Below are 16965 nucleotides of genomic sequence, written 5' to 3' on the forward strand. Positions count from 1 at the left end.
TCCAACTGTAAGAATAAGTCTCTGTTCAGTATTTAGAGCGGGTGCTAATATTTCCAGCATTGAACTCCCTCAAGCACATTTTGGATCATGCTGACAACACTAGATATAAAATTAATGACTAACGATAATGAGAAAACTTATTACAAATATGGTATGGCAAACATTCTTGTCCAAGACCCTTTTTAGTTACAAGTCTTCTGGTTTTTAACTGTTTGGGATTTGGTTATTGTATCCAAGACTGTACAGTATATGAACTTTGTTTGTTGAAGAGCTTCAGTAAAAATAGCTCAGCCTCTGCCAAAGATGAGGTCAGGGAAAAAATCAGCCTCTCGCCAATGTAAAACAAAACCAAACCCCCCTCACAACTGTTTAATGAGATGTTCTAGTCCTGCCGTGCTTTGGAATGGATACTTGGAATCAAGCAGTGCGTCGCAGCAGGAAGAAAGGTATCTTTTTCCATACCTGTTACAGGCTGCCTACATGTGGATAAGTGATAATTTGAAAAATAACAGTTTGTACGTGAAAAACCCCATGGTTATTACATCTTGGAAGCCGAACCCTCAGAATATCTGAGCTGGATTAAGCAGGCTCCAGGCAGGGACCAGGAGGGCCGAGCCGTGTGACCGACACCAGGAGCGGGGTGCAGGCAGATGGGAAGAACGGGAAGAGTAAACGCTGAAGTTTCAAGTCCTTGAGAGAGGAGGAGACCAGAGAAAGAGATGAATCCTGTGGGCAACAGAGCAGGGGACGGGTAATTAGGCAATAACAGCAGCGTTACAGTCACGGGAGCCCAGCTGCGGTCACCGAGGGCTGCGTGCGAAGGGGTCAGGGGTGGGGTGGGGTGGGGTGGGGTGGGGTGGGGTGGGACCGGGACCGGGACCGGGACCGGGACCGGGAACCGGGACGTCCAAGCACCCGCCCCGCTGACAGCTTCAGCCACGGCCGCTATAAACACGCCGATGATTGGCTGCCCTGCCCGTCCATCACCGCCCACCCCGCTCTCCTACTGGCTAATTCTCTTATTTATAACCCGCCCTCAGGGGCTGACCAATGAGAGCGATGCGCCCCTAGCAACGCCCCCTCTCTTTCCTGCCGCTGCCTCCCGCGTGTCTCCCGGGAGTTGTTGTCGCTCCTGTGATTGGTCAGACTGTCTGTCGCTCAAGCGGCCCAGGACCAATTGGGAAGGGGCACTCACGTGGACTACCTGCGAATCCCTCCTCCCGGTTTCCTTTCTCCATTGGCCGAGGGGCACTGTCCATCACGCTGCGCCTGGCACCGATTAGCTGCTGGGGAGGGGCGGTTCCCGCAGCCCGGCGCTGTGGGAGGCGGCGCTCGTGTGGAGGAGGAGGAGGAGGAGGAGGCGGAGCCGGCGGTTGCGGCCCCGGGTCCCGCAGCCGGGCTCCCGCCTCACATGGGCCCCCCGCGCCGGCCGCAGTGGCGGGGCGGACCCGCGCTGGGGTGCTGAGGGGCCGCGGGTGGGGGATGCGGCCATGAAAGCCCGCGCCGCCCGCGGGCCCTGCAGGCGCCGCCGCTCAGGTAACGGCCGGCGCGGGGGCGGCGCGGGGCAGGTCCGGGCGGGTCGGCGGCGGGGAGCGGGGCCGCTCTGGGGAAGGGGCTCTCCGCTAGCGAAGGGGTCTCCCTGCGGTGAGGTGAGCGGGGCGTTCCCGGGAGCAGGTGCGCGGAGGGGCCGTGTCCGCCCCGGCGGCGGCAGGTGAGGGGTGGCGGGCGCCGCGGGAAAGCCGCGCTCTGCTCCAGGGGCAAGGGTCTGGGAGCGCCCGGCGCGGGTCTTTGCTCGGCCAGGATTGCCTTGGAAATGTTCGCTTTGCCAAGAGGTGTGAGGGCTTGGCTCGGGTTTTGCTGTTTAAGTGCTACCCTGTAAGAATACGTGAATCACGCGTTAATGACAGGCTCGAGTGTTCAAGTGTATGTGCATATATGCTTGCTTTATGGCCTTCAGGTGAGACGTGCTGTATAAATGTACGTGGTCACTCTTAATGTTGTATTCCTTGGAGGGTCGGAAGGGTTTTTGCTTCAAGTGCGGGGGACTTCCCACTTTGGTGTTCCTGTAAGCGGTGCCGTAATAGTTGAAAGCTACAATTTCAAGAGTAATGAATTGAATTTGAAGACTACTGAGTTGAATTTTATTTAAAACTTTTTGTTTGCCCCTCTAAAAAAAGCAACAGCTAACATTTAGGCTAGTTTATGAGAAGCCTTTGTGCTTCAACTGATTTTTTTTTTTTTTTTTAAATAGAGATCAGAGTTCTAGCATATTTTATTGTCTGCAAAATCAACAGACTTACAGTTCCATGGACTTAATTAGGCAGTGGAATTTGCAACCTAAGATAAGAATTTTTATGAGAAACTCTGACATGCCCTGTGGACTAGTCATAAACCTTTCCATTTAGTCATCATCCTTGGAAATTATTGTTGCATGCCAATAAAAATGTCATTTTCTGATTCTTGCAGTGTTCAGCTTTAGACATGGCTGAGTAATTCCATTGTCCGTTTTGGTTTGTGTAAAACTTTTCATGCAAAACGAGTAGTTTAAACTGAAGGCAGAGGTGTGTTTGCTATACCTGGTGGCAAGTGTTTGCTCTCCTGTTTTTTGCGTTGATTTATTTTGTGGCTTTTCATTAGGATGAACAGCTGGCAGTGGGGCCGAGCACAAATTAGGGCCTACAGAGCAATCCTTGCTTCAGTTCTTAGTATTTTTGTGACTGTGGAAAGACACAGTTAGTTCAAAAGGCCTCCTTTAACCTAGTTACACCCTCTAATTCCAGATATTTGCTTTTGCCATTGTAATCCTTTATGCAAATGGTTCCACAGACTCATGAAAGAAATACAGGGTTAAAGGAGGGGACTGTTGCTTCTGTGTCTGCTGCAGAAAAGAATGAAGCTTGTGGTTCACTTGCATCATAGGTTCCTTTTCTGTATTCTTCCTGTAGCAGACAACCATGCATTTGCACAATGGCAAAGCTCTTTATTGTATCCTTGCAGAGTGGCATCTTGCAAACTGGCACAAAAATAAGAGCTCTGCTAGGCAAGATCATAAAAAGGTCAATGTTAATAATTTTTTCTTAAAGCCCTTTTCTTGCTTGTTAGTTCACTAATATATTCATTTGGAGTGGTGTATTCATCAGTAAGTCCATCTAATAATCAGCAACTGTATCACACTGGCTCCATCTGTTGTCTGTTGCCAAGTCTTCTTTCTGACTTAGATTGTAAGCTTCTTTTCATATGATCCTGTCACTTTTTGTTAAGTTGAACACATTGCTGGTAGTGGCTAAGCCACTTTCTGGTGTGATTGTCCTGTTGGTTGCATTGGAGAAATGTAACAGCTTTCGCAGCCAGGAGTGGGGTTGGTTGAGATAACTTTGCTTTTGAAGGATGACCTTGTACACTCCAGGTCTGTGGCTCTCAAACTATGAGTTAGGCATTTTCCATTGTACAGGGAGCTTCAGACTGGTTTGTAAATACCAGCAGACTTCAGTGTCTGCAGTGCCTTAAGAACAATGTATTTGGGAAGCCCTGTTCTCACTTCAAAAATTCATAAATTAGTGAAGATTGTGTTACTGTTCCGTTTGTGCCGCCGCTACCTGCAGTAAACAAGGTACTTGGTGTTTCACTGTAAGGTGAAACCAGTAACACAGGCTTGTGCTTAGTAAGGGTACACTAGAGAATGTGTCTTAAATATTTGTTGAGATGATACTTTTAGCTGGAAAATACAAATATTGACTGCCTTGTGCATAAATATAAGATTGTGTCCAAGAGATGTCAGTCAGGTATGAAATTCAGCCTGTTTACTTTGCCTTCATCCCTCTTTCAGGCATTCATGTTCTCTTTCCTTTGCTGTGCTGGATTGTCTCACTGGCTGCATTGAAACAACAAAAGTTGCTTCCAGTCTCATGTGAAACCCCCAATGCTAATAGAGCTGTCAGCCCTCATCCAAAACCCAGCAGAGAGACTGGGGAGGAAATTCCTAGATTGAGATGTTACAATACCTGTTGGTATTAGAAGGCTTTGATTCCCTTTCTTTTTGTTAAGAGCTCAGCAAATGTCAGCCTGCTGACACCTGGAAGGCATGAACAGCTTCTCAGTGTCTCTACTGAGCTCTGTTTTGTTAAGCAAACACAATGTATTAAAATTATCCATTTAAAGCAGCAGCTGTGTCTTGCACATGATCTACTTGAGTGGTTATTTAACTCTAGCGATGCTCTGTAACTAGGCTAGAGCCTGTCTGCACTGTGGATTGGAGTGACTGAAACCAGGCTAGGGGAGGAATGGATTGTTGCAAGGTCCCTTGTATTGTAACTGGACCCTAGAAAATGCTGGCAGTTACACTGTGGGAATAAGGATCAAGCGGTTTTCTGTTTGTTTCTTAGTTTTTAATATTCTCCCTCAGTTACATTTGCCTTCTAAATATGTGCTAGAATTTATGCCTATGCATGATGAAAATATTTTTAAACCTACAACCTTGGCCCTGAATCCTGAGCTCTGCAGTAATAGCTGGTCTCTCTTACTCATTTTAAACTTGGCTACAGTCACAAAATAAATGAACTGTTTGTTTCAGCTTAGCCTCTCGTGGAGGTTTGTTTGCATTATAAAACCATGATGCAGTTCAGCAGACTTCCAGTTTCTGGAGTGGTGTAGTAGGGCTAATGCAGGTCTCTTCTGACGAATGTCAGTCCTAATTTGCAGGAAGGTTGTGCTATGACAGTACTCGCTAGAACTGCGAATTATTCTGTACGGGGGAAATGAAATGAAAGCAAAATGTTATGTAAGTGAGAATAGAAAATATTGGGATTTTCATGTTCAAATGCAGTGTTGTAACTAAGACTATAAACTAAACCTAAAGACTTGTCCCATAAAGTAGTCAAAAAAGACTTCGGGATGAGCTGGGCCAAACATAGCCCAAGCTCTGGTATTTGTAGCTACCTCATCTGTAAATATTTCATATTGTCTTCCTCTCAACGACAAGAAGCTAAGTTATGGACAAACCAAGGAACTTTCCTCTGCTAGGGAAGCAGATGACAGCAGCTGAGAACAAAATTGTTGAGTTTAAATTCTTGTGTTTAATTTTTAAGCCTTTTTTCCTTGTTTTTATTTTTTTTTTCCTCCAGGCTAAGGACCTCAGTCAATTCAGTCTTTGGAAAATTTTGTTCCTTACATTTCTTTGTAGTCCTTCTGAAATTTGCACAGTACTACAGTGAAGTCTTCTTCCCCCTCAAGTTATTTTGTTGAGTGACACTTGCCAGCATAATTCCTTTAATTCCTTTATGTTTTTGTAGTGCTGGCTGTTGGAGCTTCATCAGTCTACAAGTTTAAATAGTTAACTCTTGGCAAATGACTTTTGTCAAAGCTTTGGCATCTTGTTCTTCAGAAAACCTTTTCAAATTAGTAACATGCGTCCACCAGATTTATTGCTTTCCAGGCTGAACGCCTAGCGACTGTCTGTGTGTCTAAAAATGGTTGTTGTTATTAGGGCCATCTTTTAGGAAACTGTGAGTTTGACATTTGAGTGCAAATATGCACGTATTTATAAAGATACTGGGGACAGAAAACCTCTTAGTAATGAGTTGAAAAGTTTTTTGGAAGGATCTTGTTTTATACTCTGGGGCATTAAAGGGATGCTGCTGAAGTTGAGGAGCCTTACCCATTTTTATATCTGTGACGTATAAAATGTTAATTACTGGCTAATATATGCCGCCTGTTAGTTTGACACTGATGTTTAGCGTATAACTTGATGTGCTGTTGTGGGGTTTCCATCTTTAAATAATTGCAGGCTCAGGCACTGGTTTTGAAAGGTAAATCTCTAATTAACCAAATTAATGCTGATAGTTGTATTTATAGTAATTTCTACAATTAAAAAATTAATGCATTCATGCAGTGAAGAAACTGATCTTAATATAATATTAATATGGCTTTTTTTCTTCAAGGTGTTTTTTGGTAAGCCAAGAAGTTAAAATGTGGTAGGGCATGAAACATTCTGAAATTGTGCTTTTTAGAAATGTAAGAAATGGCTGAATGGGGCAGATGTGCATTTTGAGAGGTGAATTTCAGAATTATTTTGGTCTTGGCAGAGTGGGGTGCATTTTTCTTACGTAAGGGTGTCAGAAAAATTGTTCTGAAAGGTGAGAATTTATTAGGAAATGTTTTTTCTAGTGTGTAGTGTGTCTGTTGAGCACAACTTAAGAGTTTTTGAGCTGAACCTTAATATGAAAAAAACCACCCAACAACCTTTTAGTTGGTTACAGGATTTGCAGGATAGTCTTGGATTCTGTTCAGTGCACTTTAATTAACCATACAAGGTAGTAAATTAAAGTACCTCAGACTGACTTGACAGTCAATTAAACCTTGGTTGATTTCATTGAGAATGTGATCATTAGTGTAATTGGCCAAAATGACAGGAGGCCCACTTGGAATTATGCCCACTTGAAATTTTCCTCTGATTCTGTGTATGCAATCCTGGGCAAGATAATGGAGCTGTATCCTAATAATTTCCAAGGATTTTGTGTAGCTATCTGGAAAGGTAAACTCCAGCAGGCAAAAATGAAGGAATGGTTTACTTGGGAATCCAGATGGCAAAACCTTTTGGGGTTTATTTTGTGTGAAGTACATAGAATCTCTTCTTTCACTGTGGAATTTGTAGAGTTTTGCAAAGTTCACCATGTGATTTCAATCAAAAGGATGTGTATATGTGTGAGGGAGATTTTTTGCTTTATTAAATAGATGTAGAAACTGTGTTGAGGCCATCTTTTGTTAATGGCATCTGGTACTTAAGAGAGTTAGGCTTTTCCTCCTGTTTAATATTACTTATCTAACTTGGTATCTTCCTCTAGTTAAAACAATGGCAGTCTTTCCTATTTTGTTTTTTTTGTTTTTTAATCTTGCTTTGCCTGAGAACTTTTGGTCTTTAGTTTGCTGGGTTTCAGTGTGGATGTGTTGTTTCACTGGATTTATTGGGGGGTTCTGCAAGCTCCACTTTCTGTGGAGTGGTGATCCTATGGTATCCTGTGATACTGGATTGTCACGTTGTGCACTTCCAGGGGCAAATGCTCGCCTCCTTCCAAGGGAAGCGTCGGGTGCATGTGGGTGCTACTCTGATGGAAATAAGTTCTAAAAAGTTGTTTATTCAGTTGCAGTAGGTTTTCTGGTCAGTCTTCAAAAATAGCATCTCCTGATCCAAAAAACAAATTGCTAATACCACGGTTTCCTCTGTCTGTCCTCCTTCCATAGACAGTTCTTTCTTTATCTCCTTGAAAAGTAACCAAAAGATAGCTCGTCTTTTTCAGACCAAAAGGAATTATTTAAGTGGGCCTTGGAAATTCCGAGGCATCTTGTCTGTAGCTGAAGAAGTTCCCTGGACTATTTTTCTTCATTGAGGACATGTAATGGGCTTTATCTTCCTGTGGTGCTTCTGTGCCTTTTCCAGACCCTCAAGGCTCCTGAGTCAAGAATAGGAGATCAGAAACTGGATCCTGATCTCCTGTGTGGCAGCTGGCCACCATCATCTGAAAAGTGCAGTAAGATCAGGCATATGGGAGTTTCCATACAAAATTCTGTAGGAAAACCATGATGTGGGATTTGATAGAGATTAAATTTTCGTAATCAGGCCTTGGTAAGAGTCTCTTATACCCACTGGCATCCATTTAGAGAGGTGTTAAGATGTTTGAAATAAACACCCTTCTTTTTTGGAGCGGACAACCTCAAATTAATTCCAGACAGTTCAACAGAGCTTATTTCTGAAAGCAGGGAAGGACTATGTGTTTGCCTGATGTGTTGGCACAGAGCATCTCTAAAAGATACACTGCATACAAAACATGGATATAGCAGCACTGCTGTATTTTCAGAGGACAGCTGGTGTGCCTCTGGTTTTGAGATGCTTTTCAAATTTAGTGTGTTGTTCAGGTTCTGTACATCTTTGTAAACAGAAGTGTAATTGCCTGCTCTGTGGTTATTTTGCCCACCTTTTTTAAAAATTATTTTATTGTTTCCTTCCCCTCCCTCTAGCTTTTCATTTACCCTCAGGGGAAAAAAAAAAAAGAAATGTATCCTCTTTGTGACTGTTCACTTTGTTCAGGCTTTGTAGGTGCTCAACAAAGTGCTGTAAATGAACAGTGGAGTTTGGAAAAGATGAATAACCTCCTAAGTCTAAGGTTTAAAGAAAAAATAAAAGCAGGCCACCTGTCAAGTTTGCCAGTCCAAGCTGAATTTGATGGGCTCCAGAGTCATCCTGATTACTTCATCATCCTCTTAAAAAGAAAAAAAATTGTTGGTCCCCCTCCCTTTTTTCCCCCTTTTCTCCTACTTGGCAAATGTAGCTTGTTTCCTGTGTTTTCAGTTGAACTGAAATTAATATAGTTTTGAAAAGTAGCTTTGTGGGGAAAATTTGTCTGGCAGATTGTTATAAGAATACTTCCTTTTTGTAGCAGGATTGTAGGTGTTTTTATAAATTTTGGGGCTACGTGTTCAATGGATATAAACTTGTGTTCCTAACAGGTAAGGAATTGGTCTTGGAATACTTATAAGTGGAAGCTTTAAAAACAAGGTTTTGATACTTCAAGCTAATAACTTTCTTTATGTCAATTGAAAGTTGATCTTTTTTTTTTTTTATAATTTGGGATCCCTTGTTCACTCACGAAAGTGAAATTGTTTCTTGCTGTTGTAGATTGGCCACCAACTGCAACTGAAGTAGAATAGAGTGTTACATTTTGTGGATTTCCTCCTGCTTGGTTGCTTGCTTTAGCAACCAGAACTTAAGTAAAAAAAAGAATGGGTTTGATGGGAAGGGAATGAGAGTTGTTTGTTACCAGCTAAATTTTGAGTTCCAAGCCTATTTGTTTCAGAACAGCCAGAGCATAGGGTATTTGCATTAATCTAAAGGAAAAGTTTATTAGATTGCTGTCTTTACTGTTGATGTTGTGTGGTGGTTTGTTATATTTCTTTATTTTTTGTGCCACTGCTTGGATATCTTCTTTCTTTTCTTACTCTCTTAAACTGGTGTAAGCTGGGTGTTGGAGTCCTATCAAACTTACTAGGTATCTTCACAATAATGGCAATCTCAATTTCTTGTATTTTAGGATCCCACAAGAGTAGAGAAGACAGCAAATTGCCTAAGATGTGAGAAGTCCTCCTGTAGTGAAATAAAGTCTTGTTTTCAAGATGGACCGAAGTAAGCGGAACTCAATAGCAGGATTTCCACCACGCCTGGAGCGCGCTGAAGACTTTGATGGTGGCACTGGAGAAGGGACTGCATCCCAGATGGGAAGAGTTTGTACCTCTTCATACAGAGCCCTGATAAGTGCCTTTTCCAGACTTACTCGTCTTGATGACTTCACATGCGAGAAAATTGGCTCTGGTTTCTTCTCTGAGGTGTTCAAGGTGTGTGTTTAGTTTTTTCCTCTCAATGTTGATTGCTTCCTGTTTTATGATGAGAATGTACGAGAGTGTCAGCCAAAGTGCTTTCCACTGAAGTCAAATGGTAGTCCTTGTATTTGCTTCACTCAGGATGAGTGAGTGGTGAAGAACTTTCAGGCTCCAAATACTTCTCCTATCACTCTTCCAACTGTTTTTTTGTCACTTATAATTTATTTGAGGAATTGAAGAGCTATTTGGGAGAAACAGAAACAGCTAAAAATAATTCATTTTATTTTTTGACCTCTGCCATGTATTTTTGCATTCATGGAGTGTTAAACACTGATGGCTGTTGGTTCTCCCATATGTAAGTGTAAATGTCTTTAATTTAGCTCGTTTATTGGTTTTGTGGGATGGTACACATTCGTTTGGTAGTCTTTGCCTCACAACACTTAGATGCATGTGTTAAGGAATTCCATACATGGTTGCTGAATTTGGAACCACAGATCTTATTGCACTGAAATTGCAGTACAATTAACTGCTCTTCTCTGTTTCTTTTGCTGCTAATGCCACACTTCTAACTTGAAGAGTCAGAGATTGGTTTGAAGTAAATAATATGAATGAGAAAATCTGATGTTGTCAGTGGCTTGCTGCTGTGAATGTCGGATATGGAAAAGATCTTCTTAAAGCAACTTGTCAAACCACTTTTATAGTGTTTCTGCTGCTCTAACTGTTCTGGTAAAGTTTATTGTAGAGGAACAGGACATTTGAGTTGACTTTCAGGCATTGAAAAAATAATTTGTTTCCTTGTTCTAGTTCCTGGCTTTACATGAAGTTACCCTCCACGTTACTTCCATTTCAGTGAAATGCCAGAAAACTATCTTACAGTATATTATGTCCATTCCATGACAATTCATGTATTTTTTTTCTTGAAGTTAAACCAAAAAACCCTTTATCCAGTTTTATTGCTGTAAATAGATACCTGCATTAGAAAATGGAAATTATTTTTATATTGCTTTAATACCCAAAGGCATTCAGATCTCCATGTATACATCTCCCCTTGTGTAAAGGCAAGTCACTCCACAAAAGTTTTTCTGTTTAGCTAGATACATGAAATTTTAGTTTTCACTAACACAAGTTTTAAATTCTTTCACATGGGTAGACATGAAGAACTTTATTTGGAGTGTGTAGGAGACTCGGTACAGGATATTTGTTTATAAAGCCAGCTTCTGTAACAGTTGAAAACAAGGGTTTGTTTGGTGGTTTTTGGTAGGTTGTTTTTTTTTTCTTATTTCCGTGTTTGGAAAACTTTCTGTAATGCATTTTGTAGCAACTGGTCTCGTACTGAGACATTTCCTAATGTTAAACGAATTGAATTTTAAAGTTCTGTGTTACTGGAATTTATCTTTGCAGCTTCTGTGGCGAAGGTGCTGTGACATGTATAAAGGTACCCATAGACTTGGGTCGTGCCTAAGTAACTAGGTTTATTTTTGTGTGAATTTCAGAATTCAGGTGGAGGGAAAAAAGTATCTAAAAGTAAAGGTGAATTTCCAGCATTCATAGTAATTGATTAATTTGAGAATTTATTGATTGAGAGAAATCCCTGATATCCAGTTTATTTTTGTGTGCATAAACAAGTCCTCTAATTCTTTAAAAACCTTCCCCTGCTATTCTCCTTTGCAGTGAGCTAAACTAGACATCCCAAGGTGTTGGATAGAGTTGGTGGCATTACTGGGGGAGCAATGGTGATAGTCTGAGTATCTGGTGTCTGTTTTCCCAGAAACAACCACAGTCCTCCTGCAGGCAGACACTGAGTGATAAAGTCTTTTCTTTCGCATCAGTTTCGACCAGAGTCTCTCCGCAGTTCTGGCGCGAAGGGGTGAGAATGCATTACGACCTTATCGTAGATGCAGTTCCAAACTCATTTAAGCAGGTTTCTGTTCTGCTGCTTTATCAGCCTGACCACCTCTGTCATTAATCCTACTGTGCCGATGATCAGATTTCATGTGAGAACCTTGATGTGCTTCCAGTAAGGAGAGCCTCGTGGCTTGACACAGTTAAATTTCAGTTTGATCTGCAGGCTCACAGGTAAATGATTGAAGTTGAGAAGAATCCAGGATAGTTCTAGACTTACTGTGTAAATAATTTTACAAGAGCAACAAAGCTTTCCCTTTAAATCATCAAAGGTGTCTCAAAACCCACCTTGTCCCCAGAGCTTTTCCAGTAATGTATTTGTCTATTGTTTTGTGTCATACATTGGGTTCACTCAAGTGATTTAGCAAAAAATGCTTGGACAGTTTGAGGGTTTGGGATTTTTGTTTTGCTATGTAGCTGACAGGTTTTTTTCAGCGATTTCTTCCCCTCCATCCTTTTCTGTGGAACTTTCTTTTAAAATATAGTCTATTGTGGTAGATAGAAGTTGTTTTCTCTTAACTTGGGAATAGGAGTATGTTACAGCTCAGATCTGTATGTTAATGGTCATATATGCTATGAATGATCTTTTAACATTTCTAGTGCTTGTTTATTCATAAATATATTAAAATTTGTGGTTTATTCAGAACAGAGTATTAAACTAGCATTTTGACTTGGTGAGCCATCACTACAACACTTCAAATTCATGTTCACTGAATACTAGATGTTATAGAAACTAGTTTAGAAAAACTGAACTTTGTCAAAAAACCAGCAATCTAGTTTGAAACAGCTGACTGACTAATACCTGTTCTAAATTTCAATGGCAAGTGCAGCACCCTGAGGTTTGCTTTTAAGATCAAGCTAGGCAGAGACTGTTTGTATAAATGAACAGTGCCCATGATCCGAAACCCTTAAACTCCTAGTTGGGAAAACCAGTAATGGCTGATGAAGCTGTAAGGAATTGTGGGGGCATTCAAGCATCATACTGAAATGAAGTATTGTATTAGGAAATAGATACTATTAATTATAAAATGTGTGTTTTGTAACAGCAGTCAGACTAAAATCGAGGATGATCTTCTATTCAAATTTACCTTCAGGTTCAAAGTCAGTACTAAATATTCAAGTTGCTGTAAATTTCCTTCAGGTGTTCTTGTTGGCTCCACATTCTGTAGCTGAACTTTTGAGAGAGACTGGAAATACTTGTGACATTCCAGCATTAAAAATGGACTTTTTGCAGTTTGTTATTTGGTATACATGAAAACAGGAGTCATTGATCCAATATAGAATTGTACAGATTTGGAGTCCTGTGCGTTTGTTTGTAGGGAAGTTGTGTTGCTGTACAGGTTGGTCACTGGGGAGTTTGCGCGTTTAGGCTGTTGAGGAATGATGAAGTCTTTGGACAGCCGGGAAGCAATGTATCAGTAGAGTTTGTATCTTGAGTGTACACCTGGGGAGGTTATTTATGTGAGCAGTGAAAAAGGGGTGTAATACTTCAAAAAACAGTTAATGAGATGCTTGTTTTATGATAGATGGGCAAAGGTGAATATAAGATGTACAAGACACAGTGCAGAACAAATGCCTTTTAGAACAGAAGCACTAAGCAGCTGAGTGTGGGTGTCTCCATAGAAAAATTTTGAGATGAAAATCAGCCCTCCTATTTCAGCATATTTACTGACAGCACCATGTGCTAAGCACTCAGTTTATGATCCCCTATAACTTGAGATCCTTTCTGTAGAACTTCTGGCTACATGGTTTTCTTGGTTTTGCACTTGTGCAGCAGATTTACCTTTTTTTGGTATTGCTTCCCATTCAAGCATTTCTAAAATTTTCAAGAGATTCCTTCAGTCTTGATAATCTTGAAGTTTACCTGTGATCCACAAGCTACTTTTTTGGTTATGATTTTACGTTGCTACTTTATCATATTTCCTTTTAGATCACATTTGTCTCACTTATTTATGAAAATATCTAGAGAGGTACATTGAAGCCATATGAGAAATAAGATACAGTGAATCTTAGTGCTGATATGACTTGGAAACAAATGCTGGCAAAATGTTAGTGCTATTTGATGATGTATGGACTCCACACATAACGAAACTGGCACTACGAGAATGCAAGGCCAAGTATAAATACAAAGAGAGGGCATCATACTTTTGGATGACTTAAGATGGGTGGTGGGTGCAAAAGGGTCAGTATCCTCAGGGTATTTGTGCTGTATGGGTTTATCCTGTTTGAATACCCTGAAGTGATGGTCCTCATCAATTAGTTGCTAGTCTTTATTTGTGTGGTCAAATTTATGTTCTCTGACTTTCAAAAGTGCTGACTGATCAGGAAAGGTGTGCCTGTCCAAATATGTACCTTGTACCTGAGGCTAGGATCCCGTTTCTTGTATTTATTTAATGTCTTTGAGGTGTTTAAAGATAAGCAGCATCCAGCTGTCTAATGTGAAAGGAGAAATGGGGCTGGAGCTGTGCTCAGAGGTACTGTGAAGAACACATATATAATTCTTTTTATCACGTACTTGTAATGCACTTCTGGTAAAACTGGTAGTTCTGTTGCCTCTAACATACAAATCATAAATGATACTAGATAGTGTATAATTTGTGATATTATGTCTCATGGGTGCATTGTCATGCTGGTGGGCTTGATCTCTGGAACATCTTGTTCTAGACTGTGGGAGATTGGAGAGATTACTGATCTGGCTTTCCCAAAGTGACTCAATGGGAAGTTTGGGGTTTTTTTGTACTTTATGACTTCATTACCATTCGGATTAACATTTCTCTGTTTGTCTGTAATTTTGCAGGCCTTGAGGAGTCTAGTGCAGAAATGTTTGATGTCACTTTCTTCTGTTGCCTCTGACCTCGGTTTGACAGGACTTGCTTACTAGAATAACAGTGCAGAGTAGGAACTGAACAGTACAGTAAGTGAGGGATTAACTCATGAGATTTCAGACCCAAAAGTTATGAGAGGTTACTTGACCAAAAAAAGAGAGTATCTGTCTTGGTGGGCATGAGTATCTCTATCATGTTATACTTTGCCTGTTATGTCTTACAGTTGAACTCTATACATAAAAAATAAAGGCATTATGAACTTCTCAAACAGTTAAGGTTTGGAAGATTTACTGGGTTATCTACACGCAGCCACATCATCTGAGGTCTTTAAATTTTACCAGCAACTGGAACTTTGTCTAGAGTGTATGTATATTGACACCACATACAGAACAGGTATACCTCCCTTGCTGGTTTTTTAATTCAGTTCTGAATTGAAGATCTCAAAAACAATACCACGCCCTAGTTTTCTCAACAATGGCATGTAAAAACCATCCTTCAGCTTTGTGTCACACTCTTATAATGCCCATCACTTGTTGCTATCATGGCACATTAGTGCCTTATGTTTAATGGGTGTGGAGCTCCTGTTCTGTAGCCTTCAGTCCTTGTTTGTAATGAAAGTTTTCATTTGGATATGTTGATTTTTGCTCAGATAGATTTAAGATATGAAGTAGCTTTCACTATTCAGTGAAATAACATGAACAGGGTATAGGTTTGAATGCTCCAAACTTAGAAGTTTCAGATTGTCTGAGTGGCAGCTTCCATCAGGAGGAAGGCAATGCAGAATACTGGGTGAGAGGAGCCCTTGCTTGGTTCCTCGGGAAGCTCCATGAGGAGACTCCCCTGTCTTACCCTGCTTGGTCATATCCAAGTCTATCTTCAGCTGTCACAGGCCAGGCTGTAACCTGGTGGTAGTTGGTCGTGGCATGGAGTCAGATGCCTTACAGAAGTCTATGTATATTGCTATTTCAAAACATGTATACATTTTGCTTAATCAATCTTATCACCTAAATTGACAATTAATGTAAATCTAGGTAGGGGTGTTGTGAAAATTACTACAGTATCCTTAGGTAAGCCAGGCATAAGTATTTCTGCTCTGTTCTTGGCAGCTACTTTTGGCTTGTCCTGTAAACTTCAATTATAAAAGATTCTACAGCCTCCTTTGGTGTATCCAGGCTGTAATTTATTATTTTTAAATGATCCTTCTATAGATAGAACCTCCCAGTTTGAGTTGTTTCTACAGCTGGTCCTTCCTATTTGCTTATTGACTCTACTAGCAACTCATTACTGACAGAGGGTTCCATTTTCCTGTGGCATTTAGTCAGAAGAGTAACACGTCTGCGAGTATGTGGAAGGAGGGAAGCAGATATTTGAGTAGTTATAAAAATGAACGTGCAAGGAAGGGAATGCAAGTTCATATTAAAAGGAGAGTATGACTGCAAAAAGGACATGGAAAAGGTACAGGGAAAAGGGCAAGGGACCTGCTGCTTGCTTTTCAGCCCACACTCAGCAAAATCCCACTGGAGAAGGTGTTGGAAACAGTGTCTCAGAGTTTGCAGACAGCACTTTCCTGGACTGGAATCTTTATTAACTAGGGTTTTATCAGATAAACAGGCACTGCAATATTTGAGCTGTCAGTGTGTTTTAAATCTGAGTCTGTGCATTACTGCTGATCTTTGCAGGATGGCCAAGAACAGAATTGGTTTGGAGCTCCCACCTGCAGGACAGGGCCTCAGCACTCTCCCAGGGCTCTACAAGCAAGTTCTTACTCTCCTCTGTGTGCCTGTTTGCTGCATAAATGGTCAAGACTGTCAAGCCAGTACCTTCCCTGCTGAATTCTTTTGAGGAGGAAGGGGTTAATTGTCAGCATAAATCAAGGCGAATCTGGGTATTTCAACTGGAGGAAAACTTTTCTCAATTCTATCATACCCTTTTGATTATTATTTCAAAACTCCCAACATAAACACTGACAACAGGAAGAAGTTTATTTTTTTGTTAATACCAAACTAAGAGATAAATTTGACTCAGTACATCTCTGGCTTTTGCTTATGAACAGTTTCACTGCTTTGTCACCAGACTTTAGGCCAACATGACATTCTTCAAGGTGATGTTAATATCACCATGAAGTGACTTAATTGGGGGAATGTTTGTGTAGAGGAAGATAGGAAGGCTGACTGTGTGTAGCTGTTTTTCTTTATGGTAACTGTTGTCCGTGAGACTTAGAGTTGCTGGAACCATAGCTTGGTTAACACTGTGTGTGTATCATGTCCCCAGACTTATAAGGCAGTAACAAGAGTTCTCCTCTTGTCATTAGTATTGTATTGCAGATAATCACACTGATTTTTTATTTTTTTTTCTTCCCCCTGGAAACTAATTCTTTCCCAGTAGGCATAATTGCTTTCTGTAAGTTTTGCTTAACAACAAGGTTTGGTGTTTTTATTGCTGTTTAGGCCTTCTTGCCTCACTTTAAACCTATGTTTTTCTTGGCTTTATAGATTTATGGAGTCAAAAAGCATGGAAAGTGGGAAAAGGTTTCTTGTCATCCTGCTCTTAATCCTTTTGTCACAGGGCAAGAGCAGCTTTATATGTCATTCTGTGTGGACAACTCCTTAACTTACTGTTTAAAGCTAATAGTAGAGATGACTGCAGTGGGAGGTACCCAGGAGTTAGTATCTCTGAAGAATCAATTTTATTGAGCAAGAGAGGAGTAGTTGCATCATAACCACACTGGACTGAAAAGTCTCCAACAGTAGATCAGGCTGCTCTGACTTCCTGTGAAGATGATGTGCATGGTTAGTCCCTTCACCTGGTTGAGGGGGAAGGGCAGAAGCTCCTGGAAAAGGGATGGTACAAATTTACTGAGGAATTGAGAAAG

General features: G+C 40.9%; 1 protein-coding gene across 1 annotated transcript in view; it reads left to right on the plus strand.

Moving 5' to 3' along the window:
• The first annotated feature begins 1393 nt into the window (after nucleotides 1-1393).
• TESK2 (testis associated actin remodelling kinase 2) overlaps nucleotides 1394-16965 on the plus strand; it is an 80026-nt gene continuing 64454 nt past the window's right edge. The window contains exons 1-2 of the mRNA XM_039555786.1: nucleotides 1394-1536; nucleotides 9081-9381. Of these exons, the coding sequence (XP_039411720.1) occupies nucleotides 9163-9381 (219 nt within the window). The 5' untranslated portion in view covers nucleotides 1394-1536; nucleotides 9081-9162. The remainder of the gene's footprint in view (nucleotides 1537-9080; nucleotides 9382-16965) is intronic.

This window comes from Corvus cornix, chromosome 8 (genome assembly GCF_000738735.6).
Source record: "Corvus cornix cornix isolate S_Up_H32 chromosome 8, ASM73873v5, whole genome shotgun sequence".
Lineage (NCBI taxonomy): Eukaryota > Metazoa > Chordata > Aves > Passeriformes > Corvidae > Corvus > Corvus cornix.